General features: G+C 38.3%; 2 protein-coding genes across 2 annotated transcripts in view; one reads left to right on the top strand and one right to left on the bottom strand.

Moving 5' to 3' along the window:
• The window catches only part of slc44a4 (solute carrier family 44 member 4), a 15,517-nt gene extending 9,055 nt beyond the window's left edge, over positions 1–6,462 (top strand). The window contains exons 9-22 of the mRNA XM_029442788.1: positions 1,001–1,084; positions 1,606–1,718; positions 1,964–2,086; positions 2,592–2,691; positions 2,794–2,886; positions 3,048–3,150; positions 3,600–3,859; positions 4,096–4,190; positions 4,656–4,759; positions 5,009–5,082; positions 5,227–5,297; positions 5,635–5,729; positions 5,827–5,911; positions 6,298–6,462. Of these exons, the coding sequence (XP_029298648.1) occupies positions 1,001–1,084; positions 1,606–1,718; positions 1,964–2,086; positions 2,592–2,691; positions 2,794–2,886; positions 3,048–3,150; positions 3,600–3,859; positions 4,096–4,190; positions 4,656–4,759; positions 5,009–5,082; positions 5,227–5,297; positions 5,635–5,729; positions 5,827–5,911; positions 6,298–6,416 (1,519 nt within the window). The 3' untranslated portion in view covers positions 6,417–6,462. The remainder of the gene's footprint in view (positions 1–1,000; positions 1,085–1,605; positions 1,719–1,963; positions 2,087–2,591; positions 2,692–2,793; positions 2,887–3,047; positions 3,151–3,599; positions 3,860–4,095; positions 4,191–4,655; positions 4,760–5,008; positions 5,083–5,226; positions 5,298–5,634; positions 5,730–5,826; positions 5,912–6,297) is intronic.
• A 793-nt stretch (positions 6,463–7,255) lies between these two features.
• On the bottom strand, positions 7,256–19,458 carry rnf5 (ring finger protein 5). The gene is made up of 6 exons (XM_029442823.1): positions 19,097–19,458; positions 11,627–11,645; positions 10,128–10,240; positions 9,964–10,021; positions 9,764–9,875; positions 7,256–9,238 (listed from the first exon to the last, which is right to left on the bottom strand). Exons 1-6 carry the CDS (start codon positions 19,309–19,311, stop codon positions 9,120–9,122), a joined length of 636 nt encoding a protein of 211 aa, XP_029298683.1. The 5' UTR covers positions 19,312–19,458; the 3' UTR covers positions 7,256–9,119.
• Positions 19,459–20,260: the final 802 nt, after the last annotated feature.

The following is a 20,260-nucleotide window of genomic DNA, read 5'->3' as shown; positions in this document are numbered from 1 at the left end:
TCAATACTGTAGTACAAAGAAAGAGGATATGCACATTTGTACGGACACAATAGTACATTCATTTGTGTAGCAATTTGTTACATGTACCGTAAACAGAAAATTCACCTTTGACCTTTCATGTAAAGTCATTCTGTGATTCCTAGTGTATTACGGTCACCTTGAAGGTAATTTGCTAATTTGGAGACATCAGAAACATTCCATGTCATAGATATTTATGGATTATACGTGTATGTTTGACAGATAATGGATCATTTTGCATGTGATGGTTCAAACGGTGACAAAGAGTAAGACCAATACAGAATCAACTCATCAGTTTTGATCAGCAAGTTGTGCAAATAGTTACTGTGCATATTGCAGACAAATTATTATTTTGCACGCATGTGCCAAAACACACACACGTCGCTTGAATTAATGAGGAATTAAAATCTGTTGTAAATAAGAATTAAATAAATTGTTCTGAGATTTGAAGTTTGAAACTTATTTTCATTTAAGAATCGAGCCAAATTAAATGAGAAAAACTGTACACACACACACACACACACACACACACACACACACACACACACACACACACACACACACACACACACACACAAAATCAAATATTAAATATTAAATATTAACCCTATTTCTTTCTGCTCCTCATCACCAGCTCACGGCCGGTGGCTTTGTGAGTTTATGTGTTGGCCTTTAGTGTAGCAGATAGTTTTTAGTTGCTCTTGTTGCCGTGTGAAACGCTCTCTTGGGACTTGCAGAGTAGTAGTGTGTATTGCTCATACGACATAAAATCTCTCTCTGTACTGAGTGTTTGGTTGTATCACTTTTAGTAATTCCTACAGACTTTACAGAAATGTATTGAGATTGTATTCAATGTTTGTTTTATGAACACAGTTGTTCGTGTCCCCCTGTTTCTTCAATGTATTTGTTGTTGTTTTCACTTTTACTGTTTGAAAGGAGAACTATCACCAACACAGCGTGTCCTTGCTTTTGTCTAAATTAGGGACATTGTGAACGGCTTCAATGCCAGAGACATTGGCGTCCGCATCTTTGAGGATTTTGCGTCGTCATGGCCGTGGATCCTCCTGTGAGTTGCCTTACAGAACTTCACAACACGTACACTGCCACCTATTGGCAGAAACAGAAATTACTAATTATAATATGCATTTAATTGTTACTTTTATAGTACTTGAACATGACTTATCTTAATTTTACTCTATTAATATTCTGTTATTATTCTATTATTAATCACCTTGCTCTTTGCACACCAGCTTATTTGCACCTTTTTACAATGATCAATTATTATTAATTTATCTATCTATCTATCTATCTATCTATCTATCTATCTATCTATCTATCTATCTATCTATCTATCTATCTATCTATCTATCTATCTATCTATCTATCTATCTATCTATCTATCTATCTATCTATCTATCTATCTATCTATCTATCTATCTATCTATCTATCTATCTATCTATCCTTCCATCCATCCATCCATCCATCCATCCGTCTATCTGTCTATCCGCCTCTTATCCTTTGTTGAACATTCATCTTTGGTTCTATTTTGTTTTCTTTCTTCATAACTGTTTCTCCTCCCCTCTCAGTGGTCTGCTAATAGCCATGGTGGTCAGTATGCTGTTCCTGTTGCTGTTGAGATTCACTGCTCCAGTGATGGTGTGGGTGCTCATCATAGGAGTCCTGGCCACTGGGGCATACGGTAAACACTCCCCTGGAGCAGTAGAATTCTTTGTGTTTGCCACCACCAATATAGATTTGCAAAGAAATATTAATATTTGTACTATTTCTCTCATTGCTTTCTGCTTAGAAATGAATTTGAACATGTAGAACCATAAGGCTCAAAAGTTATAGTACATTGAACACAAAGTGCAGTTTGTTTGTTATGACGAGATGATATGCTAGTAGTAGCCTCTCAGTTGTTAGCTTGTTGTGTTTCTCTTGCAGGTATATGGCACTGCTACTGGGAGTATTCTAACTACAAGGAAGCTTCTGCCACCATCACTGACATTGGTTTCACAACCAACTTCAACGTTTACCTGCAGGTCCAAGAGACCTGGCTGGCGTTCTGTGAGTCTGTTTACCATCACTAAACTTTTCTCAGTGTGGGGATAGGTCTTACCTTTTTACTTTTCTTTTCGGCTTAGTGAGCGTTTTTGGAGGGACAGGTGTCTGCACGTCAAAAGCTGCTGGATACAAAGATCAGTACAATGAAAGAGAAAAAGATCTCTGTACTGTATACCAAACATTAAGCTCCCTTGTATAAATAAACTTTATTGGCGAAGGCGAAATAACCAATGACATCATAAAGGCCAAATCACATCTAAAAATAAATGTAATAAAATTGTTGTTGGTATACACATGAGTCACATGTCATTTTTTTTTTTTAACATTAATGGATTCATGACATTGTAAAATGCTTCTAATAAAAGATAACCCTGATTGAATTGTTATTTCTCTCTGCCACTGTATTTGTATTACATGTTGGACATTTTACTTCGGAGTTGACATTTTTTAAGTTATGCTTACGTAGCAGTTTTTCCTTCTCGTCACGCTTTCCTCTCCTCCCTCTCAGTGATAATCATATCTGTGGCAGAGGCGATCATTCTCCTGACCATCATCTTCCTGCGGAACAGAATCCTCATAGCCATCGCCCTCATCCAGGAGTCCAGCAAGTGAGTCCTGATGCCAAACATTAAAACACTGTTTTAAAATCTTTCCGTGAAGAGTGCATATGGCCTTGGATCAAGCTCATACTGTGTGTTCATATTCTACAGGGCAATCAGTCACATGATGTCCTCTCTGCTGTACCCTCTGGTCACCTTTGTTCTCCTGCTGGTGTGTGTCACTTACTGGGGTGCCACTGCTTTGTATCCTTTATTTTTATGCATGCATGTGTATATGTGTTTCTATGCACGCTGTTAATAACAGGGTGTGCGTTATGCAGTTTTAGACTATAGTTTAAATGTTTCTGAGATACACTACTATACAGTCCAGAGTATCTGTTCTTCTCTTAAACTGATGAATGTAGATATTTGGCCACTTCAGGAGGCCCAATCTACAAAGTGGTGGCTCTAAACTCCACTACGAATGACTGTAAGAGTGTCAATGGCACTGTGGACTGTGACCCTCAGGTGAGTGGACAGAATGAAAACAACTAAAAACTCCATGTGCATAGCAATTGCCTTTTCAATTCACAAATACAAACTGGATTCACAAATGCCTGTTCAAAACTTGTAAACGTTAGGAAGATAGGTTCACAGGATTCAATTTATTTGTGTATGTCATGTATTTGTGGAAGGTGTTTCATATTTACAGATTACACATTTAAACACGGACTGTCGATCTGTGAACACAAAAATAATATTGAGACTTTATTTACTAAATAATTAAATTTACTAACTAAATTAATTGCTCAAAAAGGTAAATATAACATGTCCAATCACGAGAGACAATGTGTGATATGATGAGTGGGATAAGTCCTACTGTTGCTCAGACGCACCCGTCACACCCTCTCGACCACCGTCCCCTTTCACCTTCTTTTTTCTCCATCATCCACTCATTCATTCTTCCCTCTTCTTAGAACTTCACCTCGTCAGATTACCCAGGCTGCCCCTCAGCCAGCTGCATCTTCATCAAATACAACGACGAGGGTCTCTTCCAGAGGAACCTTTTCAACCTGCAGATCTACAACGCGGTGGCTTTTCTCTGGTGTGTCAACTTCGTCATCGCCTTGGGGCAGTGTACGCTGGCGGGGGCATTTGCCTCCTACTACTGGGCCTTCACCAAACCAAAGGACATCCCCATGTTTCCCCTGTCTGCTAGCTTTATACGCTCACTCAGGTAGGTTAATGAGCTGTGGGCACGTTGGTTAAATCCCTGTAACAATACATGTGTCAAATGATCCCAAAATACTGAATGCCTGTAGTCCCAGAAGGCTGCCTTTTCTGGATTTCTGTCGTCCATTAATTCGTAGTGACATGATTACATTATGTTCCACAGAGGGTTATGCAGAAAGGGAACTTTTAACTCTGTAACCTCAGCCAGACAGTCAGACGTAATCATTTTGTACATTTCAGGTACCATGTGGGCTCCTTGGCATTTGGTGCTTTGATCCTGACCCTGGTGCAGATAGCAAGGATGATTCTGGAGTACATTGACCACAAAACAAGAGGTAAGTCTGACATACCCTCATCTCACGATCACAGTATGCGTTACCTAAAGGATGCTGAACATTTCTTATTTGCTTGGTTTATTTTTGGAACTAGTGTAACTAAGTCTTAATCTTTACAATGGATAACATTGCACTTTATTCAGTGCAACCTTTGGTCTTAAATGTATAATGTATGAAACCCAGGACATATTTCAGTCATTTATGGCTGTTACATTTGAAGCCACATGTTGTAACTGTCCAACACACCTTTTTAGAATAAGGTTACCTGTGAAATACATGGTCACAAAGTGAAGCTGTTTTTCAACTGTCTCTCTCTTTACTGAAACTGCAGTGTATTTTCCAAATGTCTCAGTGAACAACAAAGATGTGCAGGCTGTTTACATGTGGAAAAGAGAAAGTGTTAGAAGTTAATGGTGTCTGATAAATGATGGGCTACTTACACATCTTTTGGCTTTTTGTCCCCAGCGGCACAAAATCCATGTGCACGTTTCATATTGTGCTGCATGAAGTGCTGCCTCTGGTGTCTGGAGAAGTTCATAAAGTTCCTTAACAGGAACGCTTACATCATGGTGAGCACAAAAAATGATTGTACAGTTGTTAGTCCCTTCTATTATAATTGTGGCAATAATTAACATTTGCTCTCATCTGAAATCATACAATTCCTATGAAAAGGGAAAGAAACATGCTTTGCTTTAAATTAAAACATTTATTTTCTGTTGACCCCATTAAAAACCTACTGAGCATAACAAAAATGTTTCCTTATAATATATTGAATTAGATTATATGTATTTTATAGACTAGATTCTTGTTCTCCACAGATTGCCATTTATGGGAAAAACTTCTGCGTCTCAGCAAAAAATGCTTTTAAGCTGCTCATGAGAAATGTAGTAAGGTATGTGCTGAAGTCATGATTCCTATGTGTTTTCAAAGTCTACATGTGGTCTGACCTGTTCATAACATGAATATATTTGCTTGTGATTGAGCGACTAAGTGAATAGTGTTGTGTTCCTCTGACTCTGACTGTGTGTCCCTTCAGGGTCGTGGTGCTTGACAAAGTGACAGACCTGCTGTTGTTCTTTGGGAAGCTCCTGGTGGTCGGAGGAGTGGGTAAGGATGACAACATGTATTAGGGCTGGGTTATACTAGAGAAGAAGTGTTTTATACGTCCAGCTGTCTGATCATGTTGGAAACCAGAAGTGCTTATAGTTAATCCGACTGGTCACACTGGAAGGCCGGACGTCAGAGAGGTGGGAGTTGTACACAGTTATGTGTGCATTTTCAGACAGTCTCTCTTCGAAGATACCTATAGTGCTGCCCTTGGTTGTACACATTCAAGCTGACACAAACATATATATATATATATATATATGAGTGAAGCCCAATAATAATTCATATGAATGCATCAGGAAAGAGAGGACACACTGAAATCTCAATCTTTTCCCAGGCGTCTTGTCCTTCTTCTTCTTCTCTGGACGAATATTGCTACCAGGCAACACCTTCCGCTCTGAAACCCTTAACTACTACTGGATGCCAATTATTGTAAGTTACAAATGGTTCTTCTCTGTTTGTAAGTAGTCAAAGTCAAAGTTAGTTCTAAATCTCATGTTTCTTTGTTTCCAAATCTGTTTTTTTGTAGACGGTGGTGTTTGGAAGCTACCTCATAGCTCATGGATTCTTCAGTGTGTACAACATGTGTGTTGATACGCTCTTCCTCTGCTTCTGTGAGTAGATGTTTACAGTTTAGTACCATTCATGTTCTGGACACATAAATACTACCAACATGATGAAGCTACGTAAAGCCCTGAGAGACATTCTGCTGATCCATTTTCTAAGTCTGATCTAAATATGTTTTCTCCACCTGTTCTTAAGTCACCATGGATCACCAGAATGTATTTTTCTCCCTGTGGATTCCTCATGTTGGTAGAATCTTTACTTTTGTGTGGAAAGATTTTGGACCAAATATACTCAAATAATTTTTAGTTCTCAACATTTTAACATGTCGATTTTAAGAAGCTAAAAATGTAACTTGGATAATATTGAATTGAATAATACAACAATACACACGTCTGTTTGATCACTTCACTCAATTTGGCTTCCACTCTCACAGTGGAGGACTTGGAACGTAACGATGGATCTTTGCAGAAGCCGTACTTTATGTCCAAAAACCTCATGAAGATCCTCAACAAATCCAACAAAGCACCAAAAAAGGTTAAAGGGAAAGACTGAAGATCATTTCACCTCCCGAGTTTGTGAAACCACACAAACACTGTCGCACATTTTCAGCATATCTTTATTTGCATCTTTTTTTTCACCGAGTTTACCAAAACTAATTTAGTGATTTTGCACTTTAAAATATTTTTTTTTTGTTGTGTATGTGCATATGTAGTATTAATGACTGTACACTTGAGGACTGAGCATGTGAATGCAGGTAATGTGAAATGTTAAGTTGCAAGGTATCTTAGATATATTTCTTTTTTCCTCACTATGAGCCAAAAGAAAAATTATTTTAGTCCTGAAATATTTCTTGAATTATTTTAAACAATATTTGTTTGTTTATACAACTCAACATTACCGCTGCACACGCCAAACATTTGAGACCAATTTTGGACTTTATCACACATCAATTAATCCAGTTTAATGGCTTTTAATGCAAGGAGTACATTTCTTTCTACTTTTTACTCAATCTTTCATGGAGGATTCCGAAGATGTGATATCTTCGGATGGAACAAAACAAATTGCTACAATTGCAAAAAATAAATCATATTTTTTGGGGAAAAAAGAAAGCATTTTATTTTAAACAATGTTATTGATTTATATTTAAAAGAATAAAGTAAATATAACAGTACATGACCCGGCGGTCAATACTTAGTTTCTCATGCCTACATAGAGCCTCCAGTACATGTAAACACACGTTGGTTGATATAATATATATAATATAATATAAGATTACCTAAAATTCCTTTTGTAAATACTAAATAAATAAAAAAAAGATTTGACCCATTTTCTCTGATTGATTGAACGGATGATACACAAGCTCAAGATAATGATGACACCAAACAAGACAATGTTTTTAATGAAGTTTTAATCTCTTACCTCATTTGGTTTTGCACAATGTCTCCAGTTTTATTTTGTCAAATGGTGACTTCCATCACTTGTTTTAGTGTCACATAAGCCTTATAATACGGAGTGTAGCTTGAACAGACAAGTATGCAAGAAATGACGAGTCCCAGTACCAATCCTGTCCATCCCACAGAGGACCTTGAGTTCATCTCTCACCTTGGTGTGAATCTTGCCTGATTCATTACATCTAGTTCAGCTGAATTGCAGTGATTACACACATCAGTGTGTTTACATGTGTTGGGAAATACTAATGTATGTGTAAAAAAGAAAAGTCTTATGAAGCCTTTTGTGGCTCCAGAGAAATCTGATCAATTGCCTCATCGGTTGGGGCTGAAGACTATAAATTTTAAACTGAAAATAATCTGAATGTGTATAGTTAGAAGCACTTTTTGCTTGTTAAATATTAAGATGAATGTGTGTTACTTTATTTTTACATTGCTCAACTGCTGATCATTAATGTGCCCCGTGTCAGTTAAGTCAGAGAGTAAATACCCTCATATCAAATCACATTAGCAGGGAAGGAAAAACTTTTTTGCACTCATAACATTTATTTAACTTAATGGTAGAGGTTGGCAGAAAAGTTATTAATTTGGGCTGCAAGCATTTTCTTGAGTAAAAGAAGGAATTCATGAAAAACCAGGAACTTGCTTTACAAAAGCATCTTGAGGCCTACTCGCTCAAATTGTTCTCTTATCGCCCTCTGTGGCTGGTCATCCACTCAGAAAACACGTAAAAACAGCATTTACAATATTCATATATACAAATATATAATGTTTACACACTCACTCAGACACACTGACACATACAGTCAGGAAGAAAAGTCAACTGACAGAAAGTTATTCCTGTAAATTCTCACCTCCACGACTACTTGAAAGGATTCCCCTCAGTTGTTACACTGCATTTGCCGTCATGAAGCATTTGTGTAGAATCTCATCGAGCTTCTTCAGTCGTCAAAACTTATCTCTTTAAAGTTTCCGCTGTCATTAACAAACTGTGTGTCAGATTGCTTTTTACTCTCTCAAGTTGCTCAATTGATGCGAAAGTCTCCCAAACTGGCCCTTTAACGGTACACCCATCCATGTCTGTACAGCTTTGTGAGGAAAGACACAACAAGTGGTTAAACACCAGCATACGCTCCAATCTTTAGGACAGCTCGGTCTACAAATGACTTCACAGTGCAATGGCAGGTTTTGTTAAGACAAATGTATATAAAAAAAAAAATGCATCCATCTGTGCTATCTCTATCTGTTTAAGCGTAAGTCGCAAATTCTACGAGTTCTTGTTCAATTCACGAGGAAACTGTAAACAGGAACATAATTCAATTTCATTTTTCACCCCCCCCCCGACATCGTACATGACTCGTCCGCTACTCTTTGGCCATTTAGAGTAAGAAAAAGTTACAAACACTACGTTATCTCATACCCCCTCCCTCTCTTCCCTCATTTAACCACACTTAAACTTTCCACAACGTGCCTCCCTCTCTCTAAACCTTCAAGAGGAATGTGAAAAACAGAAACAGAATTACTCACTACCCCGAACCTCTGTTCTGCACCAAAAAAAGAAAAGCCTTTACGTAGCTCACCCTGATCACTTAATACTGTCTCTGAACCCCAACAAGTATTGTTCTGTGTGCATTTATGTACAGGTGCAAGTATAGAGGGAGGACCAACATGATTCATGATTTACTTTCCTAAATTAGTACCTGCTAGGAAATGTAAAATAAGTGTGTCTGTGGCTTGAGTTTAGTGTGTGAGGTTTTTCTTTTGCGCTCCTCCATCCCACTCATTGATCCACCCCGTCCGGTCCCCCTCACACGCTCAGCAGCCAGAAGAAGAAGAAGATGGCCACGAACAGGAAGAGGGAGTCTTGCCAGTTGTTATTGCCGTTGTTGTGGCTAGGGTTGCCTTGTTGATCACCGGCATACGGGTCTGACGGGGGGGAGAGATGGATGGGTTATTACACCAGTGTCTCAGGGGAAAGTGTGTTTGGATGGAGATTTTTACCCACTAATAATTTAAATCATAGACTTTCTGCACATTTAAGATGTTTAAAATAATATTAATGCCACAAAGAATGCAATTAGATTTTTCTCCATCTGAAAACCAGTTGCGAGACAATAAGGCCCAAGTACATTCACTTATTGACCTATATACCATGGCCACTGACAATTCTTGATACTGAGGCAGCTTTAGTAGGAGACACTGGCCACCTTTTGAAAAATGTAAAATGTATTTAAAGAAAATCATCGAAAGAAATTCCAAAAAGATTACTTGTTGCTGGTTACAAATTGTGTCTCCTCAGTTTGAATGATTACAAAACCAGACCCTCATGTATCACCGTCACTGGTCATCAGCTATTTTTAGACTCTTCTGATTGATTTTGCTTGGAAGGAAAACTGCCGGCTCAAGTAACCACAAGCAGTGAGAAAACTGTTTGCGTCTTCGTGTGTTTACCTGCTCTGTGAAAGGGGTCGTTGGCGTTGAAGACTGTTGTGAAGAAGCCGAAGGGGAAAGCACCGATGCCGAAAGACATGTGAAAGCCAGTGTCTCCGAAACCCTGAAACATCTGACAGAAAAACAGGGATGAAGTTTAAAATAAGATAAACATAAATATTATAATAATGAGCTTAATCAGTGAATGTAAACTGACTCACCCCGCCTCGACTCTCTGGCTCCGTTCTCTGTCCCTGAGGCCGAGGTGGAGTTTTCAACCTGAACGACGACAGAAACATCAAATCATAAGGCAACTATGAGGCTATCACATTAAACACACACACACACACACACACACAACACAACACACAAACTCTCGGTGTACCTGGGGTCCTCTTGGCTGGAGCTCCCTCTGCCGTACAGCGGGATGACTTTCTCTCTGCTGATGCCCGCTTTACAAACAGGACACTGCTGCCTGCTTGGCCGCGTCTCCAACCACTAAGAGGAGCAACAGAGGAAGAAAGATGTCAAAATGTTTACAATACTAAATCAGATAAATCCCCTTTTTCTACATACTGGGGTAAGTGCCAAATAACATCTAACGTTTTATATGAAAGGCTTGTGCTACAACAGTCTGAGACTCAAGATTTAAAGGGATAGTTCAGATTGTTTGAAGGGTTGTATGAGGCATTTATCCAAAGTCAGTGTATTACCTACATAAGATGCAGCAGCAAAACATATATACCCGTCCACCGCAATACGTTGCTTTGCTTCTGTGCCGGTACTCTCACCCGTTTCTCCGCCATCTACTGACCTCATCCAAACTATCCCTTTAAACTAGTGAATGTTCCCTGAAGCACATCAAGGATCTCAGGACCCAGCTGCACATTCACAACAAAAACTTTGAGATGTACAGCAAGTAAAGTGGTTGCAATATATTTTTTTTATATCTGTACTTGAATTTACAGCATGTAGTGTTTGTGCTGCTACACTGAGAACAATGTAGCGACATGGCTAAGTCGTAAGTGGCAGAGAGAAAACGGCAGTAAGTGCATTAGCATGTTTAAGCTGCACTAAGTCAATGGACAGGTCTAGTGTCCACGCCGAGGTTAAATCACAACCTTGTGCTGGTTACATTTAGGTTAAGTTGTAGGTTGAGTGCAAAGGCCCTACTCAGCAGTAGCTCGCTCGCAGGTGTTTTCACTCATTGTGTCCGATTAGAGATCTCGTGTCAGGACTGCGTGGGACCATGCAACAAAACAAGGCCATTTAATCTATTTTAAAAAGTTAAATTCAGCCTCAGGAAATGGTAAGATGCCCAACAACTTACAAGAAGAATGATTTCTTTAAAATGGTTTGTTTGGGCTGCAATTAACGATTATTGTCATCGACTAATCTGCAGATATTTATGATCGATATAGTTTTGTAAAAGAACAGTTAAATATGAGAATTACACTCCAGAGCCTTAAAGTGACATTTTCAAATTTTGTCCAACCAACAAAAACCTACAGTATAAATCTCACAGTAAAACAGAAGGGCCAAAACATCTTCACATTCGTGAATCAGGAAACAATAAATCAGCTTTATTGTTTGGAAAGTGAGCCAAACATTTAATTGATCATCAAAAATAGTTTTTGTGATATAGAACAGAGAAAAACAGCAACCTACACGGTCCTGTTGGCTTAATGACGTAAACAATAAATCAGTTATGAAAGGCGTTGTTGAACCAACTAATCATTTCACTTGACCCAGTCACAGCAGCAGATTGAGTTTGTTAACCTCAAACTTCAACCTGAGTAAAAGTCTAATCAGAGTATTGAAAACACCTGTGTGGCAGTTCAACGAGTATCACGAAGCAAAGGGACAGACAGAGGAAACACTCACTTGATGAAGACAGGGCCAGCTGTAGAGACGGAGAGAAACAGAAAGATTAATTTGCATTCTCACAATAAAATGTAATTTACTCTATAAATCATATTTCATGTACGGCTGCAACTAACTATTATTTTCATCATCAATTAATCTGCCGATTTATTTTCTAGATTAATTGTTTGGTTTGTAATAGGATAGTGAAGATTGTCCATCCCAGTTTCTCAAAGACGATGTTGATGTCTTTAAATCTTCTTTTGTCTAAAACCCAGGATAGTCAGTTGAATAAGATATAAAACAGAGAAATCAGGAAGTTTCTATATTTGAGAGGTTGAAAAAAGCATTTGACATTTTTACATGAAAAATTACTTTAATGATTAATTATCAAAATAGTTGGAGATTATTTTCCTGTCTATCGACTAGTCGTTGCAGCTTTAGTATCATATCTCAATGAACACAAAATATATATATATATATATATATATATATATATATATATATATATATATATATATATATATATATATATATATATATATATATATATATATATATATATATATATATATAATCTTAATATTTATATATTATAGTTAATCTAAAACAGTTAAGTCTCTAGCATAAAGTGGCTTAAATGTGGCTTAGTTAATCACAGACTATAGAGACTTGGAGTAAGGTAAGCAAGACTAAAGGAGAACACCTGGGTTAAGCCTCATTAGGTAAGTATGAGCACATGCTGTTGGTTCAATGGTGCTCATGAAAACCCAGAATGGATTAAAAACACCAATTCTGAAGTGAATCTAGAGACAGAAGTGTGGCAGATGCAAAAAGAATACGTTCAAAAAAACGTTAGTGAATATGAAAAAAAATACTAAAGCAAATTGTGTCCAACTATTCCAATCATAGAAAGTAAAAAACACTAATTAATTTCATATTTCTCAAATTTATATTTTCCAAAATCACATGTAGAATTATATCTGCCTTTTATTGACTCTGTGGAAGAACCTTAAACTGGCTTCAAAAAGCTTGAACGCAGAGGCCAGAAGGGAGCGATTTAAGACACCAGCAACCTCTGGGTGGTATACCAGACGATGACCATGTAGAAAGTTCAGATGAAGACCTGAGCACAAATGGTAAATACACCACAGAAAGTTAATTAGTTACGTTGTCAGGTAATTATAGTCCCCTGTCACTATATCTTTTTCCACAGCTTTCATGTTGCACACACACACCTCTGAACATAATGCTACTGTAGGCCTACATACATTTACATAGGTATTTGGTATTATACGAATATGACTGTGGACCATATGGTTATATTTGTGTTTCTAATGGTGTTGTATTCCCAGAGGAAAGGAATCTAAACAGGCTTGAAGAGCCAGGGCACAGTGAGTGTGTGCCATCCTCATATATAATTATATAAATACTCCTCAATTCACAAATGGCCTTGCAGACTTTGAACTATTCTACAAACAGTTGCTTCACTGACGCCACACAAATCACCAGTTTCCCGATGAAAGTTCCAGTTGCCAAAAACCTGAAAGTGAGCAAAACTTGGTGCGAAGTGGGTAAAGGCCTTCCTCTTTGAGACAAGGAGGAAAGGCTCATGCAAAGATATTATTTGCAATGCATTTTCTTTCTACATTCTAAAGTCTCAAAAAGTTATTTCATCATAGTAATTTACTGGATTAAATGCTGCCTCACAAACAAACAGTTGGATTTAAGTAGAGGTTAAACCTGCCTCCTTGAAGGATTAATTTAAGATTCAATTTAGTCCTAGAGTAGCTCTAATCCTCCCCCTTGCAAACATTTTAGTTTAACCCAGAACAAGCTAAATACAGGACTATTTTAAGATGAGTCTGTGCAGGTCGCTTAGAGTTAGAACAGCCTAAACGGGCCTCGACTGTGAAACCTGCCCCTTAAAGTTTTAAGTAACGCTTTTCCCAGTGTTACGTGTATGGAAGCCCAGCGGGCCAGAACAACCCATTCCTAACGAGGTGGCTGATTAAACTTGTCCCATGCTCCCCATCGTTAGTATTAACTGGCTCCACCTGTGGCTGCTGGCCATGCCGACCTGCTGTTGCATTGTGGGAGTGCAGGGTGTGTGTTTGAAGCACCACATCAAACACTGAGGCTTTTCAGGAGACTGATAACGACAGTGGTGAATATCTCAACCTCTTCCACCTTTATAACTCTGTACTGCCCACAATATCAAACTGTACAAAGAAAAGTTGTTTATTCATTAGTGCTGATTACTGTATTGAACGGTGTTCTTAATTAAAAATAGTGAAAACTATGAAACCATTCATCAGTTCAAAAGCACCCACAACAAAAGTTAAGAGTTTTTGTTATTCCAATTGATTTGCTTAGGATAACAATAGATAAACTACAGTACATTATATGACAACTAAAGGTGGAGAGATCTTTCCCCTCGACAGAATTCATCGTGTTCGTCTTGTGGTTTTCAATTTTACTGAGATGGTGAGTAGCGTATGTAGCTGGAAACAATTGATCATTTATCTGTGTAAATGCATAACCGTGTGCTTAATCTCTCTCAATGCTTCTGTCAGATATTCCTTGTGAGAAACTTCAACAGCAAAGTGACTCAGATCAGGCAGAGGAACAGGAAGGACTTGTTTTCAACCCTTTCATAACCATAAAACTGCTTTGCCTCAGGTGGAACTTTACACCTCAACATGAGCAAACAAACCAAAAAGCAAAACACGACCTCATGCCAATCGGCAGTTTATCCACACATATCATTGAATCGCCGGCTATCAGATCGCTGCTGAGGCATTCCTGTAGCTATAAACAGCTGAACAAAGCGTAAGGCCAAAGTTAACATAACAACCCATTCAACTGTGATTTTACATGTGGCCACACGTATAGCCGAGCTCGTGACCGGGAAAAAAACTGCTTCATTTCCCATAAGAGACGCAACAACCATTCATTGAAGCCGGTACAACGGATGCAGAGTCTCCTTTTCATAACGTTAAATTACAATAAGAACATAATTAGAGACTGGATTATTTTCTAGTTACTCTCCTCTGCTCCTAAAGTGGCAAATTCTTTACTTTTAACTTTTCATTTTGAAGTTAATGTTAATAGCACAATAATGGCTATAGAATAATGATGCCACCTGCGTTTAAATTGGTTCCCTATAAACCTTGTTTTGACTAAACTTTGTCAGCCATAGGATACGATCTCCTAGGGAAATGAAGGTTCGATTTACAGCACCAACTGTGGAAAACAAACTGCAGTGTCCTGTGCATAAGTGTCCCATAACATTTGAATATATGTTGTGATTTTTTCCTCTGATGCTCTGAATTAGTCACTAACTGTCACTGTGTTGTAGGCTCTAGTAGTTGCCACTTTTATTTACCAATTAATAATTTACGTTTACAGACAGACTGCAGTAATCTTCCAGTAACCAAAGTTTAGTTCCAGCTTCTCGTTTGGAAAGAAAAGATGATAATTGTCAGATAATCCTTAGTTGCAGCCGTAGTTGAAAGCACAAAAGAAAAACTATGCAGACGTTTAGCTGAGATTAAACTTTTGTTTTTTTCTTGCATAACACCAGATACCTTGAATAATGATCGCTAACGACTGACTGACACGTGGTCACAATAAAGAAACTGATTTTAAAATGTCATAAGGCAAAGTTGAACCACTGTTGTATGTGCATTATTGAGTATCTTGTAGGTTTTACATATGCAAACACTTTCACTTCAAATTAAACTGAAACGTTTTCTTTTTTGCTGTATGGTAATAATGTGCTGATTTCCCTCCTCGCTTTCCACTTGATATCACTTTTCTCCATTTCTAATGGATGATGAGAGCCATCATTCGGTGTAGTTTATGGCAGCCTGTGTAACCGGCGTCTCACTCAGGAATCGTAAAGACGTCACTCAAGACGCTGCTCATTAACCTCTAAATATTTAAGTGACGTTAACACAAGTAACACAAATCATTCCTCTGGAAACTCTCACAGTTTGCTAGTAGTGCAGATTTCTAAATTTACTTTGGATACTTTTAGATTTTAAACACATTTGACATTGTCAGGGCAGTCTGCTCATAACGTGAATAGTTAATCTAACATTTCAACACAATGCTGATTAAGTACCAGTAAATAGGAAACGTTTCTGACACTAGAAAAGTGATAAAGCATTTCCATTGTGCCAACTCAATTTGTGAGCATTTGTTGCAGTTTTGCTGCAGCTGAACTAATAGAGAAATGCCAGATTGGTCGGTTCAAAGTTAAATAAAAGCTCACTGAGGCCATCTAAAATACAAAATGTATGTGACGGACTGGGATTTTTTAAATGTATTCCATTTAAAAATCCTAATAAAAAATAAAGACAGTTAATATGCAATTAAGTTGCCATTTTGGTTTGAAGTTGCAGCAGGTGATGTCAACCTCTTTGTTGCTTGCTGGTGGTTTCATCACAGCTTCATCAGGTTACACAGAAGATGAGAGAAGAGGGGGGACACAGGTAACATAGCAACTAAGTTACATCAGCTCCTAACACAGGCGCTTCAATGCAACTGCACGTGTGACTGAGGCGAAACAGTAAAACATTATTCGACATTAAGATTCCTGCTCTTACACTTATGAAAAACACCTCATGCACTGTAGTCTTGAGCACTTAACAATTAAATGTTGCTGGTATTTTAACAGAAATTTTAATTATTACATTTTAAAAACTGTTTACAAACTTGCAGCAGGAGCGTCCTACAACCTACTTCGCTAAACTTCACCTGTTTACAAAACACGTGTGCACACCCAAACAGATCATTATCATTTTAAAACGGCTAACAATCATTAAGGGGTTATTAATGTTACGTTTGAGTTATGACTTTTACTACTGATTATAATGTCCTTAGGTTTGACCCCAATCTCTTGGCTATAATCTCATCACATTAGCCTGAACCTGCGAGCGAGCACTGTTCAGTCAACACTCATGAATGAGTCTTTGAACACGTCACTGTGTGCAAAAGTAGATGTTCAACACAAAGTGGTTTGAAGGTCGAGACTTGCAAACCGAGTAAGAAGGGACTAGAATCGCAGTTAAAGTGCAACCTAGCGTTAGATACTTTCACTATTGATTTGATTTATTACACTAATGATGTAAACCTTTCTAAACTACCTAAAACATACTTCATCTCCTAAATGCAATACTTATTGGCTCACAGGAGCTAGGTGTGTTGAGTACCTTCCCAGCATGCACTAGGGCAATAGATTAATTCATCGTCTCCATTTATGCCTTGTTAATCGTGTAACTTTGTTTCTCAGTGTGCACTTTCAATGTTACGAGTGACATTGTTGTTATTTTTTTGGTGAGTTTCTTAAATTAAATTTGGTTCCATTTGTAAACAAACTTAAAAAAAAATCAAATGTTATTTAAGTTTTTTTTAATCATGCATTAGTTAGGTAAGTTTTAAATTATAAAAAGGATGTGATAATTACATATTGTGATATTACCATAACCTGCTAAATAATGTGCTCATTGTGGTGGTACCGATTCCCCAGATTTCAGCTGGTCAGGAAGAAGCCTAAGAACCAGATCCCAACCACAGAATGCAAACCTATTTAAATGGATCTCACAAATCTCACAAGTGCCTTCAATAATAAGGAAATGTCTGTCTGCCTCAGTCTAAAGTCATCTTTCTTTAGGGATCTTATAAAAGTGAGCCATTAGTATTTGAAAATGCCTTCATGCATGTGGTTCACAGTAAAATTTCAGGGTCATGATCCAGCTAAATGTCATTAAGCCTGCCGTTTTGCAGGTTGTCTAAAGTACTTGCTGCTCTGACAACAGCTCCAGGTATAAATTAAGCCAGCGTCGAAGAACCAAATACCCAGAATCATGTCGAATCATCAAGATAATATAACTCTAGTTATCTACCCAAGAAGAAATGTAGCCCTGATCTCAAAGCTGCAAATGATCAGCAGACAGTTTTACCTGAAAGTTAATGTGTCACAGAGGGTGTAACTAAGCAAGTGTGACCTCTGACCTACAACAAACCGTAGGGCTCAATTCCAGTCCAGCTCCTACACCCTCTCTTCTACCCACTTCCACTCCGTTCACGTGGAGGGTCCGCCACATTAAGTGCTGTTCCAAACCAAATAGCGAGGAGTGGAATTGGGTTATAAAACCCTCCAACAGCGAGTCTGCATCGATGCTGACTTGATCTAGCTGCCCTTACTGACCACATGCAACATGCAGTACACCTTAAAGAAGGAAGCCTCATTCCTGCGAGTGTGACTACAAACGGAGTTCACTCTGTCACAGAGTGGAAGGTGGTAGGGGCCTTTATGATCAGGCTCAGCTACTTAACTCCTCACAAGATCAGAGCAGCTGATCACATGTGCAATTTGCATATATGGTGACTAGCTACATCCAAGACACCAAGACCACAATTGCGTTTTATCATGTTGTGCCACACTTTGTTCATCACTACAGCACTGACGGCAAACTAACACCCTCTATAGTTACATGTTTTGTTTCAGCATCAGGATCGCAATGTGCACATGTGCAATAGTCACATTGCAGGATGTGCAAATGAACATCATGCTACAACTTCTTTGAGGCCGGATACAAAAAGGAAAACCTTTCCTATGACTAATCTACAAGAGCAGTCTGTCTGCTAGAACATAATTTACGAATACGCTACACAATTTGTTGCTAGTGAGCGACATGCAGGCTCTGCAGGCACAGTAAACCACCAACCACAATCATTCTTCATCAATTTATCAAACAACAAAAGCAGCACCACAAGCTGAACATGAGTGAGGAACTGGAGAAAAACATCTAAAAAAGAGAATGTTGTTATGTAAATATTTTGGCTACAGAAAGGATGATGTTGACAATAAACAAGTAGCCTACTTTGTCATCAATCCTGAATGTTTTCATATGGCAATATAGCCTATATCACAAGGTCAGTTATTTTCAAATATCGTGCAGCCCTACAAACCAACTATCTTGGCCGCCTAAAATTTTGATTTAAAAAAACGCAATATATCCCTTGGTTACCATATCACGACATAGAGAATAGTGTATGCGATATGTATCATATGGCCAGATTGCAACAAAACGCAGCACTACTTTTTACGCACTCTCAATTGCAATATTTATATTTATATTTATATTTATTTATTTATTAATTATTAGTAGTAGTATATTTTATTATTTTAAATTAAACCGTTTTTAATTAGTTGAGCTTCACATTATCTGCATGTACCCACTGGTGAAACACAGAAATATCCCCTAGCGTACAGGTATCTCTGGATGGGAATCACTGTCCTACATAATCCTACATGCAGACAAACGACCGGTAAAAGCGCGTCATTCCGACGTGAAATAACTCAAACTGACGGTTAAGGGAGGCCGCACAGACGGTAAATTACACATCGGTCTGGAGGGCTGAACAGACATAAAAACAACCACCTCCATATAAAGACTACCCATTCCTCCCGCCTCGTACCAGAACAAGTGGCCGCACATACTGATGACAGCGTCCCGGGCAGTGTCCAAACAAATGTTGCACTCGAAGGTGGCCCGGTCTCGCTCCGGTTCGCCTTCGCCGCCGCCACCGCTGCCGCCCGGCCCGTCGCGGTCGTTGCTGCTCTCCCCGGCCGGGAATCCTCCTCTGCTGGCCGGCCCGCCGCCACTCGAGGACCGGGGATCCGCGGCCGCCATAATAATTGCTCTACAATTGAGGAAGGTAACGTACCAACCCAACCCAACCCAACCGGGCCTGACCCGAGCTAACGTTAGCTGTGTCAGAAGCGAAGACAAGTGTCACCGGACCGAGGCTGCTGCTGCTGTCGCTCTAGCTAAATGAGGGCTTCCGCTTCCGGGGAAAACACAGCCGAGGGGGTGGAGAGAATATAAACAACCACCCTATAACAATAATAATAATAATAATAAAAGCGATAACATCATCATCATCATCATCATCATCATCATCATCATCATCATCAAGTATTATAACAACTGTGACCATCGTTGTTTATTTTTATTTTGTCTCTGCTAGTATTGGGACTATAGGTTGAGACATGCTTTATGGAAACTCAATAGTTATAGCTTAATGTATAACTTAGATAATTATTTATGTGTAAACATTAAGGTAATTATTAAATTTATGTTTGAACCATAGGTAAATTGTTAGGTTATACTGTATATGATAAACAGTAAGGTGATTATTTATGTGTATACGTGATAAACATGAAGTTTATTATTTAAGTTATAGAAAAGAGGTAGGACCATATATGTATACTTATTTTTCTTCTTAGCATATTTTATAAGTTACACATGGTTCATCTATTAAAATGCATATATTTCTTTCATGATAATTTGACAATGTTAAAGTTTGCCATGGAGTTGATTAATTTGTCATCCTTTGTTATTGTTTTAACGTAGTAATTTCTCCATATTCACCAAGGTTATTAGTTATGGTGTGTAGTATATCCAAAAAAATACTTGACGCTAAGAGACATAACTGAGTGCATTATAAAGAGGGGTTACTCCCTATAACCTTTGCCAGGAAATTAGTAATTTCTCCATATTCACCAAGAAGTTATAATATGAAGTAGCCTTTAAACAAAATAAAATACTTGATAGTAGGGGAAAATACATTATGGAGGAG

This window comes from Cottoperca gobio, chromosome 11 (assembly GCF_900634415.1).
Source record: "Cottoperca gobio chromosome 11, fCotGob3.1, whole genome shotgun sequence".
NCBI lineage: Eukaryota > Metazoa > Chordata > Actinopteri > Perciformes > Bovichtidae > Cottoperca > Cottoperca gobio.
The sequence above is the reverse complement of the archived record's forward strand: the minus strand, read 5'-3'. Positions and strand labels throughout refer to the sequence as shown.

Bases quoted from the DNA above. Each gene is read 5' to 3' on its own strand.
- rnf5 (XM_029442823.1), bottom strand. From the start codon at position 19,311: ATGGCGGCCGCGGATCCCCGGTCCTCGAGTGGCGGCGGGCCGGCCAGC. The intron at 10,022-10,127 runs GTACACCGAGAG...GTCGTCGTTCAG, and splicing joins TCCAGCCAAGAGGACCCCAG to GTTGAAAACTCCACCTCGGC. The intron at 9,239-9,763 runs GTAAACACACGA...CCCCCCCGTCAG, and splicing joins CGACCCCTTTCACAGAGCAG to ACCCGTATGCCGGTGATCAA.